The 19,922-nt window shown below is 36.5% G+C and overlaps 1 protein-coding gene across 1 annotated transcript in view; it reads right to left on the minus strand.

Moving 5' to 3' along the window:
- Positions 1-19,922, minus strand: part of EPB41L2 (erythrocyte membrane protein band 4.1 like 2) — a 103,549-nt gene that overhangs the window by 33,965 nt on the left and 49,662 nt on the right. Inside the window, exons 5-8 of the mRNA XM_062489976.1 lie at positions 12,408-12,512; positions 7,929-7,971; positions 2,141-2,216; positions 440-658 (exon numbers count right to left, since the gene is read on the minus strand). Coding sequence (XP_062345960.1) covers positions 440-658; positions 2,141-2,216; positions 7,929-7,971; positions 12,408-12,512 — 443 coding nt within the window. The remainder of the gene's footprint in view (positions 1-439; positions 659-2,140; positions 2,217-7,928; positions 7,972-12,407; positions 12,513-19,922) is intronic.

Here is a 19,922-nt window from a genome sequence, read left to right on the forward strand (position 1 = left end):
AAAGCATTGAATAAGCCATGAGTTTATTGGCAAAAAACTGAGAGTCAAAACTGACTGGAATCCTGGAATTCAGACTGATACAAAAACCTCAGTTTAGAAGATATCAATAGCACTTCTGCTCTACAGGACAAGTGTTCTTTTACAGCATATTATTTTACTTGAGTACAGATTTCCACTCCACTCTTTCAAACTATCTGTATGTTGCTTAAACTAATTAATATAAAAATGTCTTTTTCCAAAAGTTCTCTACTGAGACCTTAGTGCAACTACTATTTTCAAACTCAGCTTTCTAAACTCACCAAAGTAAGAGCTTTTAGTTATGTAACTAATGATTTCCAAAGTAACAATAAGTCTACCTCATCAATTTTACATATACCCTTAGGAGAACTGACATAAATTCGACAAAGCACTTCTTTTAATCCCACCATGTCTGACATACCTGTGTGTTTTGTGTAGCTCAGCCACTTTCTCTTCCATTTCTTGAGTCTGATTGGGTGCAAACTGGAATTCACTGATATAATCACTTCGGTGCTCCTCTGGGTCATGATCACCCAGCTCAGCCTGCAGGGTATATGAACCAAGGAGGGCGTGAGTCACAAATGAACAGGGCAGTCGGCCAGATGCAATATCCTGGCGAAGCTGTAGGCACAAGAAATACCTGCAAGACAAAGGAGAAAAACAAACAAACAAACAAAAAAATAAAAAAACAAAGAGAAAGAAGAACAAAAGAAAGGGTTACCCATGGCAGAATTCATCAAGGTGCATGTGATCGGGTGTGTTTTAAAGTAAGTGAATGCATTAATAATGACCTTGTATTATTTAAGCCTTATTACCACACAGTAAATTTCACTTGATTTTTAAGAGTCAATATTTCTTTCATAAACAATGTGAAAAGCAGGAAAAATTCTGATTTCCAATATAAATGAATAGAAAGTTATCTAGCTTTAAACAATAGCTGACTTAGGAACTCATTCAGTTCACATTGTAGCCTCTAGGTAACTATGGTTTAAAAATATAAGCTATGCATTTCTTTGACATTTCCCTTTGGCTTTGAAACTCTAAATTTTATAACCCTTGCAGTTCACAAGCTAATCACATCACATAGCATATGAAAGAAATCCAGTTTAGTACTGAAACCATAATTACCTTTCTTAAACCACGTATGTATTAGAATTCTATCTTTCAGGTACTGTATACAGCCTTCTACCAATTTAACAAGTCAAACATCAGCAGACATCCTACCTTAGCAGATGTTTTTTTTAAAAATGTAACTGAAAAAAATGTCTTACCAGTGAAACTTAGATTGAAAATATAACCAAAAAATGCTTTATGAGTTGAACACACAACTGAAAAACCAACCAAATCACTGAAAATTTTCAAAGAAAATACACACAACTTCTTGTACTCTGTACTAAATGATTTTTACAATGCTACAAAGCACTATCTGTAGCAATATATTAGCTGCACACTTGCATAGCTGTCCTATTTTGTGCAGAAGACTGATCCAATGCAACATGTAGTAGCAACACATATCCTCCCTCAGGAGAGTCAGCTAATGCCAAAACAAAGTATTTAGGTTTCCTGTAACTCATGAGAAAAATGAGTCCATTCCCTGCACTCTATCCCCAGTTCCCAGCCTTGCAATGCTGTTTTTAGGTGCTTAGTATCCACTGCATTCCAAGTATTTTCTATCTAGGAAGTTTGGAAGATAATTATTTTCAGGTTTTATTATATTTTATGGCTTTATTTAAAGCACATGTCTAAGCCCACATTTTCATCAATCTAGTCTGGATTATTACTGAAGTATCTTGGATCACTTGAGCTTTGCTCAAGACCCCCCTGTGCCCTAATTTATTTCATAATAAAGCAGCAGCCTGACAATAAACCTCCGGCTTCTTTCACATACTATCACTCACGCCTTATGTGCTGCCCAAATCATATCCCCACTTTTATCATTAAATTCTTCCTGCTCAGGTTTCTTCCAGAAGTTTTCATTTTACCTTTTCAACCTTGTTCGAAAAAGCAGTTGAGGTATGTAAGTATATCTACAGTGTACAGTACTGAGAAACTGAAGAAGAAATTCTGACTTTCAAATTAGACTACCAGTAATTTAAAGTTTAAAATTAGGACCTGTGCATACCTAGTGATGTCTTCAGTCAACTGTGACGGATCAGGAGGATAAAACTTCACATTAAAGGTGAATATCCAAGGTAAACCTAAACATGGGAAATATCTGATTGTTAATCTCAAATAAATCCAAGTAAGCAAAGAAAAAACTTCACTGAAAAATGTTAGAAAGTAGAATAAATCTTAATCACTGAATTCTGGAAGGAAGTTTTTTTCTGTTTTTTACTGTACATTATTAATAAGCATGGATTATTTTCATTAACAGGTAGAGACCCACAGACATAATGAAATATTAGCATGTTAAGAAAACATTTTAAAATAATGTTTTACAGTAAGTTACACAGATATAAGAAGACATTTTTAATTTGAAAACAACCATAATATCTTAACACTCTTAAGATATTGTGTGTTCAAAGGCACTTGCATTGAATTTGTGTTTATTTCCAGCTCCTCCAAGGCTAACAGTCTTCTCCTGTCTAAACTTAATTTGAGAGACTGTACAGTAACTGCAAACATGAGATACCAAAATGAGCTCTGCGTTGCTGTATACAACACAAAGATAATAAATTATTCATTGAGAATGTGCAGAAGAAAAAATATTAGCTATTCCTACTTTAAAATATTTTTCTGGTAAACACCACACTAAACAACTACAATAGCAGTGACATTTAAATTCTCATGTGTTAGAATTGTTAATAACACACGCTCTTCTTTAAACAAAAGCATGCTTAAAACTAGATTACTAATTAGAAGAAGCATAAAATGTTGCCTTTAGTCAACATTAAGATTTGAAAGCTACATCGTACATCAATAATTAAAATACATTTTCACAATGTTACAATTTTGGACAGTAAATTACTTTAGAAATCTGTGTTAAAAAGATAAATCATGCTTTGAAAAATATGTCTTCCTACAGCAACAAAAAAAGACTGAAATGCCACTTCCAACACAATGCTAGAAAAAGTGCTGACGTTATTTAAGGTGACTTTCATTAAAAAAAAAAAAGCAAAACAAACCTGTTCTGAAATTCCATGTATATGAAAGCTAAAGAGATATGTCAGAATTTCTAATGTCTTCCAACATTTAAAAAATTATTTTGTTTTTCAGACATGGCTATTCACCGAAGCACTTCAATTTTTGTTGAAGTGTGAACCTCATTCTAGACCTGGCTGCAAAACTACAGTTTCTTTTTGAGAGCTCAGGGTTTTAGTGTATCTTAACATTCCCAGTTATCAAGATTTTTGTACAATTTCATGTACAAAATAAGGCAGGACCCTTAAATGAGGTCTCATTTATCATTGCATTGTCTGCTGCAATGCAGTGCAAAACAGAATGAAGAAAAAATACCTTGGAAAAAACAAGTCTAACAGTATGAATACATACAGCATAACAAACACAGTTAAAGATGGAACAGATTAACCTACTTCCATCATCTCCTAGGGAATCAGCATAATTTAATGAAAAGATGCTGATATTGAGTAAGCCAAAGTGATGAGTATGAGCATCATACTAAAATCTCTAATATCTACAAAATATCCTAACAAAAAGCATTCAAGAAGAGCTATCATGTTAACAGAGCTGTGGATAAATGGATGGAGGATGTGCCCTTCCACACCAGTACTAAATCAGTCTTCAAGTTCTTCCTGGTCTAAAATTGCAGTTAAACTAGTCACATATGAATTCGTGTTTAACTGTTGCTCTTTCTTGTTAGCATTTCTACAGGTAACTTTCAGAAAGCACTGCAGCCAGGAGATTTAGGTGTGGTTTGAAAAAAAAAAAAAACTGAAAAAACTATATTGTCTGAAAAAAGTGCATAAATCCTCTGAGTGAGTAGGCTGTGTGGGAAAAAAAAAAAACAAAAAAACAAACCATGTCTCTACTCACACTGATTAAACTGCTAATTTATTGAAAAAAATATTGAAGTTGATATTGTATTAAATATTTTCTGGACAGCTGGTGACCATGTATTTAACTAATTACTGAAAGCACATTTATCCCCTAAATACAGACTAGGAAGTTTACTAAAACATGCACAGTCTATATTTCTACTTTTCACTAAAGCATACTTTTTATAGCTGCAAAAATGAGGCATACAACCATAGCTGTCCTCACATAATAATGTACATTATTACTGGCTTTTTATAGAGTTGGTAGCCAAGACTAAAAAAACCAAAAAAACGACAAACCTACCCTAAAGCTCATTTAAAATTGTATTTAGCATTCTGTCCCTGATAAGGCTCTCCGTGTTGATTTTCAGTAGTATGGGCTACAGAAATGTCAAAAATTTTTCTAGCCAACTTGTTACATCAAAAATGCTTCTCTGGCAACTTTAGGCACATTCTTAGAGAAAAATAATGCGATATAACCAGCCAGCTAGCAGCATACAATCAACATGATTTGTCCCATTTAAACTGGGAAAAATCAGTGAGGGTTTTTTTTTTTCAGTAAAGGCTTTTTCTGGCTTTTACTTATGATCTCTAGTATGTCAGCTTTTGCAAGAAAACCCTTGTGATTACCCTCTGTTGTAATCAGCTTAAATCAAAATTAGCTACAACTTTTAACAGATACACAGCTAAATATATAAAAAATAGATGGATATAAAATAAACCTGCATAAAGAATCTGCATATTTTGATGCCTGAGCATACCCATACATTTGTTAGCATTAAAATTAGACAGCCAGAGCTGTGCACCTTAAATGCAAGCTCTTTCCTGGTTAATTAAAACTTCTCTTAGTACCCCAGCCTATCCTATCCTCAGAACATCCGAACTCCCTCCGTTTCCTACAAGATAAAGAGCACAGAATATATGACATGGAAGCATTTTTTGCACTAAAAATACTAACCATGCTGCAGGCTAGAAAAATATGTAATTGATGTAATATTACCTTTTATTTAAACAGATAAATTCTCAAATTGAGTTTTGTATAAGGGTGCCCCAACACACCGTCTAGTGTAATCTGAGATTTGACTATTTCAAGGTCATTTGCTATTGCCTGTACCATCACAGTATTCCAGCTGTGATTCTCTGTCTTGCAAAGGCCTGAATCCACTTGAGATGTACCAATTTTCAAAAAGATAGTGACAGAAATGTAATTACCTACCTGTCCCTGAAAGAAGTAATTAGAGGTTTTAACACATGCCAGTGGATAGCCAAGTACATGAGTTAAAAAAAAGTCAAGAATTCATTTTCCTGAAGAGATCAGGCTGGCTGAAAGCAAACAAGATTTTTGTCACCTTTGTAGCCCTGAGAACAGAGACAGTAATTTGTGGATCATGTTCATTAGCTGAAGTAACATCAGTAATTGCTGAGATCCAGCGTAATTGCCCAGCCAAAGGCCAACATGTACAAGTAGGAGATTGCACAGGGGGCCTGAAGACTGTGACACAACAAGAGACAGCCTGCAGAACATGACCTGGGGGAGACCACAGGATTCTTATTTAGTCTTTCCCAATCACAGGTGGTATATACATGCCCAGTGTGCAGAGTACTGGTGTTGCTCACATTTGAGATAGAGATTGTTGTAAATATTAGGTTGAAAACTGATGTGTTGAACTACATTTCTGGAAGTGTCACCTTTGTGTTTTCAGATCAATGTATTTGTCCAAATACACTTGCATGCTAGCATTTCAATTTGTGCCATACAGGAGAAAAATAAATCACTGAATATTCAGAGCTGGAAGGGACCCACAAAGATCAGCAAGTCCAGCTCTTAAGTGAAAGGTCCATAGAGAGGATTGAACACACAACCTCGGCTTGTTTTTTGTTTTTTAGCACCAGGCTCTATTCAACTGAGTTAATTTCAAGTTAAAGAGCTATGTAATTTCCAACTTTCAAATGGACTAATAGGTATCTTAAATTTAATGAGTATTTTTGTACACAGGATTTCCATTCTTGATTAAAGACAAATACATTCAAAATTAAGCCTGAAAAGAAAAAAAGTCTCATTAGTTGATACTTATGTAGCTGGAGGATTTAATGTGCCTGCAGTAAGATTCCAATATCTGGAAACTTCAAGAGACTAATGATCAGGAACACTACCAACAGTATACTTATTACTTGCATATTTGTGTAAGCGTCATTTTAAAATCCTTAAAATCATGTTACTGTTTGTTTTATTACGCCTATCAACTCTGAAATACTACAGACCAGAGGAAAAAAAAATCCTGTCATGATTCCTCATTTAATAACTGATCTTGCTCTCCAGTATAAAATGTAGCTCTTCATGCTGGAAAACCCCTTTAACATATTTTTTGGTGCATATGATACAGCATTTAAAAGAACTTTGTCTAGTGCATCCAAAAAAATTTCAGGTCAGTTCTTCCACTTCAAATTCGTGACACTAACTTTTAGGCTAGATAACAACATTTGGATCAACATTCTGCATCTTATTAAAACCAAACCAGACTTTAGCCTGCATATTTGGACAACTAATAGATTTTGAGTGAACACCTGCAGAAGTTCCAAGACCAGTAAGTTTTCCTTGATTAAAGGTATGGCTGCTGCTTGCATCTTAGTACATCCACTGCTTTAATAGGTCTAGTTTGCCTGCACAAGAGCATGTTGCATCAAGAAAACAGCTTCTAAGGATGCTTCTGTAACTTTCATTTCTATAATGAAAATGTAAGGGATTTCATCAATGGGCAAGGATGTGAAGAAAAAGGAATTAACACCACTATAACTTCTGGAAAAAATGAGTATTGCCTTAAAACAATGGAGTTAACAGCAGTAAAGAAACCATCTGTTTGTCATTACAAATAACACACTGCTGTTCATAATTACAAGTACAGACAGTTTCTTAGCTTAAGTTCTCATTGTGTTGTAAGTCTAGGTGTGTAAATACTATCATCTCTCCCTTCTCCCCACTTTCCTATCAAGTACTACCAAAAGGCTTCAATTAAAAACAGAATAACCACAAATGGCCACAAATGACTAGAGCAATGGCAGTAAGTTCAGTATGGGCAAGGGCTGTCTAGCATGTTTTAGTGGCCACTTGTTCTGTGGCACATAGACTCAGGCAGAATATCACCTAGATTTACTCTCCATACACTTTCCATTTACTACAAAAGCTACCCAGCTAGTGAAGAGCTTTGACAGAGCTTTATGGAAACAGAGTAAAATAAATTACTCATCATGTACTGAATACAGGAAGTAGAAAGGCATTTCAAGCGGATTCAGTCTGAAAAAGCACTGTAGTGAGACATACCAAGATTATGCTCTCTATTCTATCTCCATTTTAAAAATGATGGACATTATCTATAAAGTCAATGGTGGCCTTATCAGTATTGAAAAATATACATTTTCTGTAAAACATAATTTTCTTTTTGTAGGTTCATATTATTCTGATGACTCTTTGAAGTAATAAAGTCCTATGGCAACAATCATGACCATCTTTGCATGATCGCATTCTCCATCCAATAACCAACTATCAGCAGAAAGTTGAAAAATATCTACTGTTTCAGGATGCAAAAATATTACACAACAAGGGAAAAATTGGGGCAATAATATATTTGATTAGTTTCTAATATAATGTAATTATTAATCATTATAATATAGTGATATAATAACAACATATAGTATAATCATTAACTTCTACAGCATAATGCTGAGTGACTCACTCTCCCCTACTTGGACAGGGATGGAAATAGAAGATTTACTTCCTGTTTTAAGGTTAATACATCACTATTACATAGCGATTACTTTAAACCTGTAAGCAATCAACATCCAAGCTACTAAATTTATAAAGAATCTTTCTGTGAGGAGAAAAAAAAGAGCTTAACCTCTGAACACAGAAGTACTTACTTCGAATTTGTCTCTTAATTTCCTTTGAAGAATCTAGCCAGTTCTGAAAAAAAAAAAGAAAGGCAAGCAAACCACAGCCAGCATTTAAAATCCTCAATAGCAAAAATATTTTTATATAATCTGTGCAACCTATTAATTAGCTTTTAGCATTTCAGTTACTACTGATATGTGCAAAGAGACTGTTTTGTGACACATCATCCAAAAGTTTAACTTTTGGAAGTGCGACTAAGCAATCTGTAACATATAGCCGTTGGTAACTCAGACAATCCTGTTTACTAGTTTTACCCATACATGCTAAAATACAGGCTGAGAGACTAGGAACATAAACCTCTTAACTACACTTACTGAGACTTTCCTTCATTGAGTTTGAACCTTTACTTCCCACGGCCAGACACACACAGGTACATTCATGGAAGAAGCATGCATAAAACCAGCTGGACAGCAGGTCTTGCAACATTTCAAAGACACATGTGAAATGCAGGGAAGAGTTAGATACTGCCTTGTGAGACCAAAGAAACTATCTGCTTTTTCACAGGGCACTGCAGGGCAGTTTTAAAGTCTGAGGGAGTACCCCAGTGCCAGCACAAATGTTGCCAAAGGCTTATTTCTCCCAGTGTTTCTCACCTAACTTAGAAAACAGAACATCCTGGGTGTAATGTGACCCACCTTTTTCAGTCTAAGGTAGCAACCAAATTCCAGATGCAACATTGTTTCCCAATACCATATAGCTCAGTCTCTATTAGGGGCTTTTGCACCCGAAATCCATCTTCTTTCAAGAAGACAAAAATGTTAGTCTAGTTTCACAGGTCTGTGTGAATTAGGAGAATGTGGAACTACATTTCTGCAGTAGTGCAAATCTTTAACACAGATCACCCTGCTAACAAAGAATGGGTCTCCCATGAATATAGACCAACACACCAAGTTGCCTGTTGTAAATGAGCTGGGTTCAAGTAGACTTCATCACAAGTGCACCATGCATATATTAGATGAATACTATTATTAATAGATATTATATATAATATGTATTAATATATATTAGATGAATTTACAAATTAAAATAAAAACCCCCTTTCTATAATTTATTACAATTGTAATGTATGAAAAAATATAGTAATTTCACATTTCTTGCTTTGTCTGTGATCTCTACTTTCCATAGGTATGATAATTTTCCCAGAGAAGGCGAAGTCCATAACATTTTTACAAATGAATAGTTTAGAAAGCACTTCTCCAAAATCCTGGACACCATTTATAATGTTTAAGTCAGAAAAATTGCTTTCTGTTTGAAGAGCCTTGACATGGAAAGGCCTTGGAAGACAAAGTAAGTACCAACCTAGGTTTTCAGTTTTGGCAAGAACTGCATTATGAAATAACCCATATTCTTGCAACTACAATAACTAGAAGTAGCTTAAACCCTTACATTTTAAACATAGCATCAAGTAAATAAACATAGAATATAGCATGGAATAACTACAACAGAAAAACAGAATTTCTGAATACATAATACTTTCAGTGCTTCATCTTTTATCACTACTAAGCGGGAACATACAATATAGACCATGCTGCAAGATGATAAGAATAATCCCTTCTTAACAGAAGTTATACAGCTCATTTTCTGATTTTTCCAAGCCTGAAATTAGCATATTGGAAGCAGACTTAGCCACCAACTCTCATTACTGCTCTGTCAAATAAAACCAGATGTTTATATTCCATTTATAGGCATAATTACAGGGGTGGGCTTTTTTTTTTTTTTTGCATCTGTGCCTTTTGTCATGGGTAAAAACAAACACCACAAAAGAATCTACCCTAAATTAGAGCTCTTAATGCAGAAGAGACAGGTCTTTCAAAACAAAAGACAAAGTGCATATGCACTACTTTGCTCCAGTAGGGAGAAATCCATTTGTTTAATTTGTGAATGGTAAGGTTATAGATGAGACAAAGTAATGTATTGTCAAAGAACAAAATGTTCTCTACCAGTACAGAAGTATTTTGTACAAATCCAGAAAAGCAGCTGGCACCCAAAACATAAGAGCAGAAGCTTTCTAACACTTCTGCAGACTAATTACAGTGTGAATGGAGCATTCATGAACTGCTGAGGGTGCAATGCAATGAAATCTCTAACTAAACTTTAGGCTAATAAATTTAACATTTGCAAAAACTGAAAGAAATCATTAATTACAAATTTGGCCTAGATAGTTTTAAAACGTGTATTAAAGCTAACAAAAATCAGTCTGGTTGGAAGACATAACCTCTCTTCCAGCTGCACAGAACGCCCATGGAGAAGAGTTAATGGGACTCCTCCTCCAATGGTACCCCCATGGGTGCACTGGGGAGCAGCTCTGATTCAAAAGAGTGCCTGGCATTCAGTTGCCACACGCCACAGCTGCTGTCGGGTTGAACAGCTGGCTCATAAATGGGTAGCTGTGATGAGTGCACAAGAATGGGAAAAACACATCATTCAGCATTTAATACTGACTAGCCTGGAGGTCAGGGATTTGTGGCATTTTAATCTAAAAAGGCAACAGTCATAACAGAAAAAGAAAAAAGCATCAGAAAGAACTGGCACCAAAATTACAAAGTAACTCAAACTTAATACAGAGGTCAACAAAAAAGAGGTCCCTAAACCCAGCAGAAGTTCTGAGAAAGTAGGAGGTGTGAAACATGAAATTTCCTGGAAAGAGGGTTTTTTAAGTTTTTCCAAATAATACTAAGAATGTATTTGTATGAAGAAGACAAAATCCAGCAACTCTGGTTGTTTAGTCTTTGTAACAAAAACCACCAAATTTCTCCTGAATTTTTTTAAATAAAAGCCTGCTGCTATCCATAACTCAGGTGAGAAATGATCTATTCTACTTTTGAATAAGGACCCCGTTATCAGATATTTCTCACTAAATTTATGTAAATACCTCTTAATTTACGTAAATACTTATGAGTGTTGCTACAGTACCACCTTCACAGTCAATGGATAAGGAATTCAAGGACTCATTCACACCAGAAGAGACCTCTGGACATATCCCTGTCCATGTGTGATTCAAGAGCCAGTTTTGAATTAGATCAGGTTGCCCAGGTTCACATCTGGTCAAGTTTTTAGTATCTCCAAGGAAAAAGACATACGAAAAAACAAATGGGGTCTTTTTAAAGAGTAGATTTCTGTTTCTCTATTAAATGACTGAAGAATAGCAAGAAAGTCTAACTAGATGGGGAGAAAAAGGGACGAAGAAAAGAAAGGGAAAACAAAGGACATAATCCAATGCAAATCCAGACTTTTATGCAGAACTTTCAAAAACCCGAGGCCCCCTATTTTACCTCCTGGGATCTACTCAGATGAGCTATTTTCTAGTACAGGTCAAGGATCCCAGGTCTAGTGTTAGACCTTTTCTCTCTTGCCAGAGATCAGACTGCTGTTTTATGTTATTTTGTTGTGTATGCACAGTACAGATTTTCAATGGTGAGAAGCACAAATAAAGCAGCATGCAAAATAACTGATAATATTAAGATTATGACAGTAGATCAACAGAGATGTTCTTCATTGTTACACCAAAGAAGTTCTTATGGCTGGAAACGGTTTACAAATCAAGAACAAAAATATCTAAGTAATAATATAACAAGCTCATTTTATATGTGGATATTTTTAATAGAGAGGAATTGAGTATTTTGCTTGATAGTGCAAAGAAAGCTTTGCAGCAAAGCAAATGACTCTAGAAAACAGAATGTAAACTGTCAGAAATGCAGATTCATTCAGACCATGAAACTACACTTAATTTTTTAAAAAACAGTGTTATGAGGAAGAGGGCAGGGAAAAAAACAACAACTTTTAGATGCAGTATGATGTAATAATGCTTCTACTACAAATACACACTAAAAACAAATAAAGTTTTTCCTGTTTCAATTTTAATTATTCATCTGGGAGTTTTTTCATTAAGAAAAAGACAACCACACATATATCTTTAGTTCATGGAGGAAGCAACAGGCAGCCCAGCCCGTAATTGTAAATGTTAAGATGTTAGAAAGATAAACTGGGTTTTGGTAATTAATGGAGCACTTGCCACTGACTGATTCAAGATTTTCCTCAGCTGAGCAATCTAGATGTGCTCAACCATCAAACAAAAAGACAAGTGCAAAAGAAGACTGAGGTTGCCAAATAGTATTTAAGAAATAATTTCAAATGCAGTCCTCTCAAACACCATTCATTTGTAAAATCAGCATCCAATACCAGCAATGGACCAGCTTCAGACTCTTTACAAATGCCAAAACTTTTCCTAAAACTTAATAATAAAGGAACTCAAAGGCCTAGTCATTACAGACCTATGGGCTAGATTCCCTTCATGTTCATGAACAAAGCATTCTTACACATCTGTGAGAAAAGGCAGCAAAATTTACTGAAGTGTTTGAAATGGTAAACATTTAATACCTCGTACCTCACTGAACTATTGAAGTAAGTGACAATGATGAAAAACAAACAAAATCCTCATACAGGCTTACCTTCTGTTCTGAATTCTCATAAAACAACAGCCCAAAATAGTCCTTTTCCAGTAAATTGAGGTGTTCACATACTTTATCAAACAGCACTTGTCCTTTTGCTCTTTTCTGAAAGGTGGGAGGGGAGGAAAAGAAAGAAAACAATAATGAAAAATAAGAAAAAAGAGAAAATTAATATAAATAAATCAGTAAGGTCCTTAATTACAGGTACTGTTATTAGATGATATCATTCAGGAAAATTTAAAATATACATAAAGTAGATTATAAAACCATAAGCTTTCTTACAAAGACTGTTCACCATATTTCAAAGCTATACATATCCTTGACAAAAAATTGAGAAATTTTTATTTTTTCTTTCAATACATCAAAAAAACCCCAAAACAACAACATAAGTACACAAGGAAAATTCAGTACCTGAAGGATTTAAATATTTTGCACTATTAAGCATCACTTGGCTTTCCTAGATCTTTATTTTTAAAAGAACAGAAGACTTTATTTGAGCCAACTCTTTCTATATTATCTTCTAAAAATTAATATAGTTTCTACAGTGCTAACTTTAGCATTTTTATCATTTTCGTATACCTCTCAGTGACTTATGAATCACATGATATGAATACACTGAAAAATAAAGTGCATTATCTTAAAAAGACAAAAAGAACAAGCAAACCACTAAGAGCTGATGCTCAGATCAGCAGAAGCAGCATGCAAGCAGAAGCTGAATACATAAAACATGTCTAGTTATCTGTACTGCAGTGGTTTGTTTTGAGGGACAGAAAATAAGATGGCTGCTTTTTATCTGTGTATTTCTGAAATCTCAGTACCCAACAAATTCATTAGATGCTCAAAAATAAGAAATCTTCAAGAAGTTTATTTTTCCTAAAAATATTATTTGTGGAAGTCAGTAACAAAGGGAAAAAAATTGGAAGGTTTTATTTGAGGTTAGTTTCAGTACTACATTGCTTTATAAATATAGTAATTGAAGATTGATCATCATTTTAATTTACTCTTAAAAAGCGTTTCAAAATCGCCGCGTTCAAGCTCACTCACTGAGCTCAGTATTACTAGAGCTTAAGCAAATGGCAGTCAGTCCTGAAGTTTTATCTGTTCTTCTTTCCAGCAGCCTTCCAGTATCTAAAGGGGCCTTAAGAAGGAGGGGAAGGGGATGTAGTGACAGGACAAGGGGTAATTGTAAAGGGGCTTTAAAGAGAGTAGGTGCAGATTAGATGTTAGGAAGAAATTCTTTATTATGAGAGTGGTGAGGCACTGGAACGGGTTGACCAGTGAAACTGTGGATGTCCCCTCCCTGGAAACGTTCAAGGCCAGGGTGGATAGAACTCTGGGCAACCTGCTCTGGTGAAAGGTTCAAGGCCTAAGCAGGGGTTTAAAAACTAAAAGATCTTTAAGGTACCTCTCAACCCAAACCATTCTATCATTCTATGATCCTTGTACCTGAAACTGGCAATGTAAACATTCCATATGTCTGTAGTGCCAGTAATGAAAAGCAGGCCCAGGCTCTACTTCCGTGCGCCAAGTTTTGAAGAAAATCTTTGTCTCCTGCTGACAGGAGACAAAGATTTAGAGCAGACGGCTCAGACCACATGCTCAGGGGTGGGAAGATGAGAAGTTCTTTCCACAGTTCAAATGTGACCATGACTGGCCTGCAGCCTCCAGTTTGAACCAACTCCTTCATGACAGCTCTGCTATTTGTGGCATTTATCATAGAGGCCACAACATGGCCTTTTCAGAGGCCTGTCAGTTTACAGGAATTTTTGCATTTGCTTATCCTACGGATTTCAGCAGATACCACACACCACTGCCATTCCACAGAAGCGCCACGGGCAGCCCCTGTGTAGGCTCGGGTGACACTGTGGCCATTGTCCCCGCAGACAGTGGTGGAACACTCCACGTGCCCCATTCCGGCACTCCCGCAGCTCAGCTCCACGGCACAGGGCGGTAAAGGCCAAGAGCGGAGGGAGAGGGGAGAAAAGAAGGTATGCACTGAGCAAAGAGTGAGGGCTTTGTTGATTTATTCCCCAAGAATCCAGAGCTTTATTCAAAATCGCATTGTCGAGCAGACATTCTGCTCAGGAAGATCAGAAAGCTTTCACAGAAGCAAAATTATAAAATGACCACATTTAGTAGCCCAAGTAGCAAGGCAGTGGAAAGTAGGAGTCACTGTGAATTCTCAAATGGGGAGCTGGGAATTTTAAGTCTGTTTGGTACTTTCAAAAAATCTTAATCCCCAAGAAAGATGACCGCTTCCTCTAGGCATCTGAAGAAACCACTTAATTTTCTTGACAGCTTCACCTTCGGCTTAGTAAAGAAAATCACTAATATAGAAAAGTGGTAAATTGAAAACAGCAAATATATAAGCAAGAGAGAGTTCGAAGAATCTTCAATGCATGTAATAGATACCACTCTTTTTCCAAAGTCAATGTGCAGGTCAGTGATCACACCTTGCAAATGCAAGTTTCAGTTATATGAATTTCAGCACAGGAAATCTATAGATTAGTGCAAAATAATATCAAGCCCACATCTGGAATCACCTGCTTTTTTGTAAAGTTTATATACACTAAAACCCACAGTTAACATCAAGTTTTTGACATATAGAAACATAAAGCAGGCAAATCTATAGGAAATATATTGCAAGTGTAACTGTCAAATACTGCAGTTTCTTATTAGGAAGCCATAATCAACAAAGAACTTGGATACACTAGCAGTGTCCACTGTATCTTTAAATATCTTTTTGTCAGCTCATGGTTCTTCCACATAAGGAAAAACACCACCATATCACAAAGCCTAGGTTTGTGAAACTACGTTCTATGCAGCAGCAAAATGAAAAGACATTATATCATCAGCAAGTAGCATTTATAAAGCTCTGTAATGGATTCAAAAGCACAAGAAACCTCTCAGCACCAGCAATGGTTTTCATTATAAGATCCTACTTGTAAAAATGAAAGACTCTGAGTTATTAACTTTATATATATATATAGTGATATAATTTTAAAAATCTAAGATAGTATTTATTTTTTCAAACTTTTCAAATGTAGTTTCTTTGTAAACCATTTGGGGACAGGTATTACTACACAGTTTAAATTATATTACACAAACCAACACAATAACTTCTCTGGAAAAACTCGTGTTCCTAGTAGAATGTCTCTAAACATGAATTGAAGATAACTGTTGTGATCCAGTCAGTTCAGAAGTAGAGAAGGGCACTCTTAAGAAGGCAGCATCATGCTTTGCACAGTTTGTTGCTTTTTACAACGGATTCCATTTCATTTTCTACCAGATGTTTGAGATGTTAAGTGATAGTCACAACTAATGTGCAAATTATAATCACTATTCTTATCATATGTATGCATACATATACATTTACGTATCCGTATATACACACATATGTGTTTATAGCACAACAAATACTAGCACTGAAAACAGGGAAATATTAATGCTCCAAATTATAATGCAGAAATATCAGTAAAAGTGTAAGTCTATCCTTGCTCCCACAAGAAGGGGAGCACATTCAGCCTAGCTATGCCATGAGGCTGAGAAGTGAGATGCTTAGAGATCCAGCAGTTTAAAAACACTAGAGTACTCAGATCAGCAGTATTCTGCATTGCTGCCAAGTTATGCTTTCTTTTAAGTGAGAACATAAAAAGAAGACATGTAACCAAGGCTATTCTAGTACCAATTTCAAGCCCGTATTTAGACACCACAGATGCCACCTCATAATGCAACCACCTCACAAAACCAGAGGTAGCATTTTTCTGTCCTTTACCTCCTTCTCAAAAAAGGAGCAAACCACAGCAAAGCAATTGCAGCTGACATACACAATGGAAACTTCTGTGCAACTGGGAATTAGGATATCATGGATCTGTTTGGCTATATAAGAGTTGCCAACTACTGATGCAACATAAACATTCACAGCTACCAGTTCCGTTCAATACATCTATCTATGATAGGGATGCACGAGTTGAATGCACCATTTGCAAGTTTGCTGGTGATATGCGAGTGGGAGGTGCTACTGACTCCCTTAAGGGATGAGAAACCCCACAGAGCAATGTGGATAGATTTGAGCATTGGGCAATCAGTAACATGAAATATAGCAAATGGCAGAGTCTGTACCTAGGACACAGTACTTCTGGGCACAAGTATAAGGTGGGAGAGGAATGGCTGGAGACCAGCCCCGCAGAAATGGATCTGGGAGTGCTGGTCAGCAGCAGCTCAGTGTGAGCCAGCCAGCATGACCCAGGCAGCCAGGAGGGCAAATCCCATCCTGGGGTGCAGCAAACACTGTGTTCAACCATCCAGACAAAAGAGGTGATGATCCTGCTGCACTCAGATTTGGTATGGTCACACCTCGAGTACTGTGAGCAGTTCTGGGGCCCACAAATTAAGAAGGATGTGAAAGTCCCTGAATATGTCCAGAAGGCAACAACAACACTGGGGAATGGGCTGGAAGCAATGTCTTAAGAGGACTGGCTTAGGACTTAGGGCTTGTCTAGGTTAGAGAAAAGGAGGCTGAGGGGTGGCCTCATTTCTCCCTACAGCTTCTTGAGGAACGTGAAGAAGCAGGTGCTGAGCTCCTGGGAATCAAGTGATAGGACACGTGGAAACAGTTCAAAGCTGCACCACGGAAGGTTAAGATGTGACACTGGAAAGCATCTCTTTACTGCAAGGGTGATCGGCCAGTGTAATAGCTTCCTAGGAGGTGGCTGATGTCCCAAGCATGTCAGTGTTTAAAGGTCATTTGGGTATGACCTTTAGGTCAGCCCTTGTGATATGGATACTTCCTTACCCTTAAAGAGTTGGTCACCTGGCAGCTGAACTCGATGACCTTTGGAGGTCCTTTCCACCTGAAACAGTCTATCCTATTCTTATTCCTGCCTTTTCCTTTCTCCAGCAGCACACACAGAGGAAAACCTCCACATTTCTCCCAGCCCTGCACAAGCAGAAAGGACTGAATGAGTAATCATGTCCCAGCCTAGGCATTCAATGTCTCTGTGGAAAGCAGGCATGCACCACCTGATGGGCATGAGAGCTGTGGATCATCTCAAACTAATGTAACCATCTGAAGAAATCATGAGGGAAAAAAAAAAGCCAACAAAAACAAATACAGTTTTAAAAAGTTTTCTGCGTTCATTCAGTTAATCTGGGTTTCCAAAGAATGGCAGAACTCCACATATCTCTTCAGAGATCAAACCCTTAGCCAAATGCAGGACAAGCTCCCAAACCGAGTGACTTTCTGAAGTATGCAATACCTATTATTTCCCAAGAGATTTTTTTTTTCTTCTTGTACTCATTTCTAGAAATGCTTGAGTCATTTCCCTTGGAGAAATGTAATAAAACATTTTATTGCATTTGAGAACAACAGTACTCTATCAGAGCGAGGGTCCATCTCCAAAGTGACTTACCACATATATCTACAGACAAGCATAGGAGCAGTACCCAGGAGCTGACTAACTACGAGACTGGTATTTCCCTGAAATGACATGGTTTTTTCAGCTCCAAAAACATTTTCAAAGACACATATTTAGAGGAGGAAAAAAGGTTTAATTTTATTTCTTTGAATCGGTTTAAGAGCCAATGCTCACAGGCATTAGCACAATGCAATTCTGTGGCCATGCCCAGGCTAATGCATTCTTCTGTTTTGTTTTAAAAATCAAAACATCCCTTGCAGTCTTGGCAAAGGCAAGGACACAGAAAGAAGAAGCTGGAATATGAACCATGCAGTCCCTGTTTCCTAAGACCTGAAGAATAAGGGTTGGTACTGGTCACATGCAAAAGAGGAGATGTTCAACAGCCTGGGCTGTTTTCAAAAGTATGACACTTATCAATTACAAGGGTATTTTTCTGGCTGTAAAAAATTGCTTTGCTGTGCTTCTTGGCCAGTGATGCATGAAAAGTGCTCTCATGCCTAGCCTGCACTTGTATTGCATGCAGAGAGAGCTGAAAAGTGCCAGTTCCCGTGCAGCAGCAAACCAGACTGCTTTGTACAAACAAGAACCATAGGGAAAACTGAACCAAGGGAACACAGGAGCTCACTCCTGCTACAAACCTGGAGTGGCAAAGAAAGACAGAACAAAGGCATGAGTAATGCCTTGGAGATGCAAAATCAGCAGGAGAGAACATAGGCAGAATGTCCCAGAGGAGCTTTTGGCAAGGGGCCATGCTCAATGTTGCAGAGGAAGGCAAAAAATCCCCAGGGACTGAGATGACTTCACACATAAACATTACTTTCAGTGGTGTCTGTTGAACCTAGACAAATATTTTAAGAATGTGCCAAATTTAACATCATCCCTATTTTCCTTTATCTAAATAAAAGAAGTCATACTTTAAACAGACCACTTAGTGCTTGAATAAACCTAGACTAGACATCTGAGCAGTCAGAAAAAAGATTTGCAAATCAAAACTCAGCTACAATTAAACATCTGCTCCATATCAGCTTCATTCAGAGTTTTCTTAATTCAGGGTTAAAGACTGATCTTAATTGTACATTGAGCAAACATATTTTTACTTTGTATTAGCAAACTGTAAGTAACCAGAGAGTCTGTGTCAACTCTGATGTATTTCATTTGTTCATACGTGCATAAAATACGGTCAGTGCTGGCATCCTTTAAATGCCTTTTGTCATAAATATTTAATTAGACCACTGACTGAATACAGTAAACAAACCAAATAGGATCTTCATTTGCTTCTAACTAATAATCATTATGCACTTAGTACTTGTTTTTGTTTGTTTGGACTGTGCTATTCTCTACTAAAGCACCATTTATATTTAAAACAGAAAATGTGAACTAGTCTTTTCTGCAGATCCCAATTTCAATGACAGAATTTCTTCACAACTATCTACAAAACCACAGAAAGAGAAGGGGAAAAGCAAGTTTATTTCCCCCATGAAAGCAAGAGATACATGTAGCTCACAGTAATATATTAGTAATTTATACCTCCCACGGAGATCAATTATCATGAAAGGAGTAGGTCAAAATTACATCATTTGCACTGCTTTAAAAAAATTAAAATTGCTCCTAAAAATTAAGTCTTAAACATTCCAATAGTCTACACATTCAAGCTATCAAAACTCAACTGCCATTACATCTCAAATATTATGCTATTGAATCATGAACCAAGGTTATTTTATCCTTTAATATGGTTCTGTCATTTCAAGCAAGCACAAAGTTTCGGTCACAGTTTTTGGCAAATACCACTCATTAGTTTTCATCCTCAGTACCCTGACAACTGTCTGAGATAAACTTACACGTTGTTATTCCTTTAACTCTCTTTAAAGTAATGAAAGGTAATTGAAAAGTTTTTTTTCACAGTCCACAGCTTGTTTTAAGCCATGCTCCTCCAGAACTATGCAACAATAGCCTCTTCCTCTTTCCATCTCTCCAGGCATTCACATATTACTCCGAAGATTCTGAGGCTAAGTAGTTGTTATCTTTAAGAGTTACAATAGTTTTAACCTTAAAATAATTAAATTAATTGTTCACATACTGTGTACATGTAATTCATGTT

The sequence above is a fragment of the Cinclus cinclus genome, chromosome 3, assembly GCF_963662255.1.
Source record: "Cinclus cinclus chromosome 3, bCinCin1.1, whole genome shotgun sequence".
In the NCBI taxonomy this organism is placed as follows: Eukaryota; Metazoa; Chordata; class Aves; order Passeriformes; family Cinclidae; genus Cinclus; species Cinclus cinclus.